At 37.7% G+C, this 7,416-nt stretch overlaps 1 protein-coding gene across 1 annotated transcript in view; it reads right to left on the bottom strand.

The window, feature by feature from the left end:
• Positions 1–462: 462 nt before the first annotated feature.
• Positions 463–7,416, bottom strand: part of capn3a (calpain 3a, (p94)) — a 28,792-nt gene continuing 21,838 nt past the window's right edge. Inside the window, exons 18-21 of the mRNA XM_028565024.1 lie at positions 4,226–4,304; positions 3,439–3,555; positions 1,697–1,755; positions 463–1,160 (exon numbers count right to left, since the gene is read on the bottom strand). Of these exons, the coding sequence (XP_028420825.1) occupies positions 1,134–1,160; positions 1,697–1,755; positions 3,439–3,555; positions 4,226–4,304 (282 nt within the window). The 3' untranslated portion in view covers positions 463–1,133. The remainder of the gene's footprint in view (positions 1,161–1,696; positions 1,756–3,438; positions 3,556–4,225; positions 4,305–7,416) is intronic.

Raw genomic sequence — 7,416 nt, 5'->3', positions numbered from 1 at the left:
TCCTGAGTTTCTTCAAGTTTTTCAGTTATCAAAGTTGTGAAGAGATATTTTTTAAGAAAGTGCAATCTAAGACATTGTTATTAATAATAATAATAAAAAATGGTAAAAGCCTTTTCTATCTCTTTGTCTTTATGGTGCTTTTGATTTAAAATGAATCTCAAAGTGGACAAATCCCATTATTAAACGTCCAAAACACCACCATTTTCATCATCACAGTTGACTCGTAACACAGTCGAAACCAATAACTACACATTCATTTGTTTTATTTATTTGGTTAAAATGGTTAAAAATGCAGTACACTCATTTGACCAAAGCCTTAATAGGAAAAGAAAAATTCACAAAAAAGCTCCAGTCCAACCAATAAAAACTCGTCAGCTCCACAGTTTTGTTCTTGAATCTCATCCATCCACATGAAGAGCTGAAAGACTGGACAGTTGTCGTCGTGGGGGTGGGGGGGGGGGAGAGTCCAGCAGGTTAGTTTTATTCACAAAAATAAGTGATTAAAAAGAGTGATGTTTGTTCAGGAGGCCTTGAAATCCTAAGGTAATAGTTTGTTGTGTTATCAGAAATATAACAAGTGTAGGAGTGGTTCACATGTTTATTTACTGTTCACCAGAGAGCCCAGTTCACTGGAATGAATACAGGAAGAATGCCCTTGCTGCTCCGTTTGATAACAGAAGAAGAAGAAAACATAGGGGGGGGGGGGGGTAGAAGGAGCTCCGTGAGGTATTGTGACAGAAAAAAAGAGGTTGTGTGTGTTTGATGCCTGAGAAAAGTACAGAACAAATGTCTTTAAAAAAAAAAAAAAATATATATTTAAAATAAAAGGCTAATGGCTGAAAGGAGAGACTGATATTTCAATGATAATGGAAGGACGAGAGCAGAGAAAGAAATGTAAAAGGCCTGAGACCTAGATAGAAGGGGACTAGGCAGAGGAAGAAAAGATGAAATGGAAGAAGCATGTTGAACATTTTGGAGTAGAAAGAACCGAGCTGAGGGAGGGAGGGAGGGAGGGAGCTGGCGGTGAAGTGGATGAGAGCTAGCGACGATCGGGCACACTGAATATTGAGGTAAAGGCTGGCAGGTCTGGTCCTCGTGTGGAGTGGAGCTCACCTGGAGGAAGATGGGCCTTTCTAGGCGTACATGGTCAACTGGAGCCACTGGAGATGGAGAGAAGGAAAAATGTCATCTGAGAACAGCAAATTCTAATTCAAACAGATATTCTTTGTGTACTAAGATGCACAATCATCATATGATAGATTACCCATTAAGATGAGAGTAAGAATTCAAGTGATACCTCAGAAGCAACAGTGTGATTCTTTAACTCCAATGTTATTAAAGGGATAGTTCGGATTGAACTCTCATTAATTAACGTTCACATGGCAACAGGGGAAAATGGCTGCTCTCGTGTGAAGTAAACGCAACATTTTTCAACTTTCTGCTAAGATATATGTTACTTTTTTGCAACGAAAATGCGGGGATTATGAAACCATGCAAGCCCCGCATATTTTGCGCGGCAATTTATACGGCGAAAGTGCGGCGTATTTGAAAAAATTCGGCCCCCGCATAAATATGCAGACTTTGGCTGATTATGCATTCGCGTTTTTCTGGAGGGACTGAGTAGTGATAGTCCTTAGCAAGAGGTGGGAATCAACCCAAAAGGGATGCATGAGTAGAGTTTACGGCTAGCTCTCACCTCCAGGACACTGAGTCTGATTGAACCATCTCCATCCTGATCAAAGGCCTGGAACGCCCCTAGAGACAGAGAGAGAAAACATCAACATAAGTATGATCCACTTTATCCAAGAGCCCTTTAAGGACCCAAACTACTCAAAGTTACACAGACCCATTGTTCAGGGGCTCGAAATGACGATGATTAGTGGCCCCGTATAATTCTATGACCTTGTTTTCCTCTCTTATGCACCCCTGATAGTGGCTGTAGTATGAGTAATTGTTTAAACTGGTGTCTAACTGCGTGTCAATCACTGCTCATCATTCTCCCTTGTGGGGGGAGGGGCTTAGGAGACCGTTTTGGCCTTTAGTAGAAAGTGGGGAGGGACTGAGAAGTTGTCGATTTTTTGGCTAAGTCCTGGATCTTCACAAAAGTCAAATTAGCGGTATAAAAATCCACTCAAGTAAAAATAGCTCATTTAAAATGTACTCATAGTAAAAGTTACTTACAGTAGTTAGTTTTTAACAGCGAGGGGAGATATATACTTTTTATATTCATACTTATTGAATATCTTTTTATACTTATTCGTATTTAATTAAATCACAGTATTATGCGATTTGATAAGGGCACAAAGCCCCGTGAAATCGGAAACAACGTTGGAGACGTTTTTATGTTTTTATTTACTTTTTTTTAACTCAGTAACAGATATGATATTATTAAATGTAGCAAAGAACAATACTTCAAAGAAAACATACTTAAAGGACAATTCTGGCACAAAATGACCCTAGGGGTTAATAACACGCGTACCGAGTCGACCGTTGTGCAACCAGTAACATAGCTCAAGCACGGCGTTCGACAGGTCGGGACTGTTTTCCCAAGATGGCGCCCGCCTGTATATGTGAACAGTACTGTCTTTCTAAACTTATCTTTTTAATAAACTGTCTGTACGCTTACGAAGTTCTCAATGCTTCGGTTTACATGTAGGGACCCTCATTATGCTACCGTGGAAGTGTGGTGCTATTTTGAGCCTTGTTAGTGGTGTAGAAATAACGATTTCTTTTTACTTTACCCTCTGCCCCGACGACTAGCGTTATAAGCTAATCAGCGGTTTGCGCTAAAACTGGTCACATTCGGTTAGCATGAAAACATATCCCAGAGAACGGTCGACTCGGTACACACGTGTTAACGTATTAACCCCTAGCTTCATTTTGCGCCGGATTTGTCCTTTAAGTGAAAGTAAAATTACAAATTTTACTTTAGAAAGTAAAAGTACACAAGAAACTACTCAGTTACAGTAACAGGAGTAATTGTAATTTGCTACTTTCCACCTCTGGTAAAAAAACGTTGGGTAAGATGGGATGTGAATAAGGCCGATAACTGCCAAACCATATATATATATATATATATATATATATATATATATATATATATATTTTTTTTTTTTTTTTTTTTTTTTTTTAAGATTATTTTTATGGGCATTTCTGCGTTTTAATGAAAGGACAGTTCGGACATGAAAGGGGGAGACATGCAGGAAACTGTCACAGGTCGGACTCGAATCCCGGACCTTCTGCGTCGAGGAACAAATAATAATGTGCACCTGCTCTACCGACTGAGCTTTTTTTAGCAGACACACCGAGTAAAATGCTGATGCACGGCTGCAAACAGTGTTTTCAAAAACGCTCCAATTAGAGCCGGTAAGTTAACACGACGGCTTTCTCCAACTGAGGTCCTATGTCAGTGAAGGGGTCTGCGAGCCACCGACTTACTGAACATGGCTTCGAGCCGAACCAGACAGCTGATGAAGCTGTCGAAGTCGATGTTCATGTTCTCGTTTGCGTAGCGCATGGTGATGATGTGGTACAGCTGGTTGTTGAGACGGAAGCCTGAGCGGGACACAAGACACATGACTGTACAGTGAAGAGAACATTTAGAGGGTGAGTTCAAGCTGGAAGTTCACATCACACAGCACACACTTTCAATGAATCCTACAAATGTCTAAAAACATGCATGTTTCTATCATAACATTTGGATTTAATATCAGGATTTCAAAATGTAGCATATAGCAAAGCATCAAAAACAGTACCTTTAAGGTAAAATAAGTCCATGATTGATAACATGTACTGCTTTCAATCCACCATTTCTTATTTTTTTTTCTATTTTAGGGATCAGGTTCAGACTGCCAAAACATAAACGGTCCAAATGGAAAACATTACTAAAAAAAATTTAGCGGCTTTAGTCAAATTTGTAAACATCTGTAGTGTTTAAAAACTCATTGTAAAGTGCTTTTTCAAGTGTTAAATATATATAAATATATAAAAACAACCTTAAAGGGGTCAGTTCATCAAAATTACAAAAATCCCTACTAGTAGCTGGGTGTTCAAATAGTTTGGGTCTTTATCTGCTGAGGTTTTGAGATATCTGAACAGCGGCAGAAATTTAAGACACGGATTTCTCAAAAATATCTGCATGGATTTTAGTAGGTGGAAAAAAAAAAAGAAGTCTTTTTGTAATGTGGATGAAATGAAGGGATAGAATAAGAAGAGTTATTATTACCGGCATCATTGACAGCATTCCTCATCTCGTAACTGTTGATGCTACCGGACTGATCGGCGTTATAGTGCTTAAAGATTCCCTGTAAGAGAGCAAGTGTGAATTTTGATGCGTATCACAAATAATAACTGTGAGCAGTGCTGCAATGTAACAAAGTACAAATACTTCGCTAATGTACTTAATTAGAATTCTCACGTATCTGTACTTTACTTCGTTATTCATATTTCCGGAAACTTTTACTTTTACGCCACTAGATTTCCTAAATAAAATGTATACTTTTACTCCACTACATTTCCCCTAAGCGTCTTAGTTACTACAAAATAAAATCAGAAGAAAATTTGTTACACTGGAAAAAAGCAGCTTTGGCCAATCATTGCTCCTAGATACTGTACACTCCATTCCAATTGGTGACCTAATGCCTGTTTGTTGCCAAGCGACAAAAAAAACAACCACAGGAAGAAGAGGAGGAAGCATAATGACTGATAGTGTCATGGAAGCACCTGGTGCAGGCTCTGCCGCCATGGTAACAGACGATGACCACCCCCGACGACAGTGGTGATGAAGATAACGTTACACACCTTTGGCCATAAAGTTCATAATCAAAGTTTTTTTTTTTTACTTTTACTTCTAATATTTAAGTACATTTAATATCAGAAAAATTACTTTTGATACTTAAAGCTCCATTGTGTATTTTTTTGAGTTGATTCTTAGCAAAAAAACCTTTGTTCTTTCACAAATATGTGCTCATTCATGTGGAATTACTTCCACCAACTAATCAAAGTATTCTCGTATGCGTAGAATCTGCCATTTAGAATCATTCAGAATACATATGGGCGAGTCGCTCGAATGATGGCCGCCATGTAGCGCCTCCATCTTTAAAATACATTAGCCAAAGAGGGACATTCCTCCATCTTTAAAATACATTAGCCAAAGAGGGACATTCCTCCATCTTTAAAATACATTAGCCAAAGAGGGACATTCCTCCATCTTTAAAATACATTAGCCAAAGAGGGACATACCTCCATCTTTATAATACATTAGCCAAAGAGGGACATACCTCCATCTTTAAAATACATTAGTCAAAGAGGGACATACCTCCATCTTTAAAATACATTAGTCAAAGAGGGACATACCTCCATCTTTATAATACATTAGTCAAAGAGGGACATACCTCCATCTTTAAAATACATTAGCCAAAGAGGGACATACCTCCATCTTTAAAATACATTAGCCAAAGAGGGACATACCTCCATCTTTAAAATACATTAGCCAAAGAGGGACATTCCTCCATCTTTAAAATACATTAGTCAAAGAGGGACATACCTCCATCTTTATAATACATTAGCCAAAGAGGGACATACCTCCATCTTTAAAATACATTAGTCAAAGAGGGACATACCTCCATCTTTAAAATACATTAGTCAAAGAGGGACATACCTCCATCTTTAAAATACATTAGCCAAAGAGGGACATACCTCCATCTTTAAAATACATTAGCCAAAGAGGGACATTCCTCCATCTTTAAAATACATTAGCCAAAGAGGGACATACCTCCATCTTTAAAATACATTAGTCAAAGAGGGACATACCTCCATCTTTAAAATACATTAGTCAAATAGGGACATACCTCCATCTTTAAAATACATTAGCCAAAGAGGGACATTCCTCCATCTTTAAAATACATTAGTCAAAGAGGGACATACCTCCATCTTTAAAATACATTAGTCAAAGAGGGACATACCTCCATCTTTAAAATACATTAGCCAAAGAGGGACATTCCTCCATCTTTAAAATACATTAGCCAAAGAGGGACATTCCTCCATCTTTAAAATACATTAGTCAAAGAGGGACATACCTCCATCTTTAAAATACATTAGCCAAAGAGGGACATACCTCCATCTTTAAAATTTAAAATACATTTTAAAATACATCAAAGAGGGACATACCTCCATCTTTAAAAATACATTAGTCAAAGAGGGACATACCTCCATCTTTATAATACATTAGGAGGGACATACCTCCATCTTTAAAATACATTAGCCAAAGAGGGACATACCTCCATCTTTAAAATACATTAGCCAAAGAGGGACATTCCTCCATCTTTAAAATACATTAGCCAAAGAGGGACATACCTCCATCTTTAAAATACATTAGTCAAAGAGGGACATACCTCCATCTTTAAAATACATTAGTCAAAGAGGGACATACCTCCATCTTTAAAATACATTAGCCAAAGAGGGACATTCCTCCATCTTTAAAATACATTAGTCAAAGAGGGACATACCTCCATCTTTAAAATACATTAGTCAAAGAGGGACATACCTCCATCTTTAAAATACATTAGCCAAAGAGGGACATTCCTCCATCTTTAAAATACATTAGCCAAAGAAAGGGACATTCCTCCATCTTTAAAATACATTAGTCAAAGAGGGACATACCTCCATCTTTTTAAAATTCATTAGCCAAAGAGGGACATACCTCCATCTTTAAAATACATTAGCCAAAGAGGGACATACCTCCATCTTTAAAATACATTAGCCAAAGAGGGACATACCTCCATCTTTATAATACATTAGCCAAAGAGGGACATACCTCCATCTTTAAAATACATTAGCCAAAGAGGGACATACCTCCATCTTTATAATACATTAGCCAAAGAGGGACATACCTCCATCTTTAAAATACATTAGTCAAAGAGGGACATACCTCCATCTTTATAATACATTAGCCAAAGAGGGACGTACCTCCATCTTTATAATACATTAGCCAAAGAGGGACGTACCTCCATCTTTAAAATACATTAGTCAAAGAGGGACATACCTCCATCTTTAAAATACATTAGCCAAAGAGGGACATACCTCCATATTTAAAATACATTAGTAAAAGAGGGACATTCCTCCATCTTTAAAATACATTAGTCAAAGAGGGACATACCTCCATCTTTAAAATACATTAGCCAAAGAGGGACATACCTCCATCTTTAAAATACATTAGCCAAAGAGGGACATTCCTCCATCTTTAAAATACATTAGCCAAAGAGGGACATTCCTCCATCTTTAAAATACATTAGTCAAAGAGGGACATACCTCCATCTTTAAAATTCATTAGCCAAAGAGGGACATACCTCCATCTTTATAATACATTAGCCAAAGAGGGACATACCTCCATCTTTAAAATACATTAGCCAAAGAGGG

This window comes from Perca flavescens, chromosome 20, assembly GCF_004354835.1.
Source record: "Perca flavescens isolate YP-PL-M2 chromosome 20, PFLA_1.0, whole genome shotgun sequence".
Classification (NCBI taxonomy): Eukaryota; Metazoa; Chordata; class Actinopteri; order Perciformes; family Percidae; genus Perca; species Perca flavescens.
This window is presented reverse-complemented; position numbering and strand designations above follow the sequence as displayed.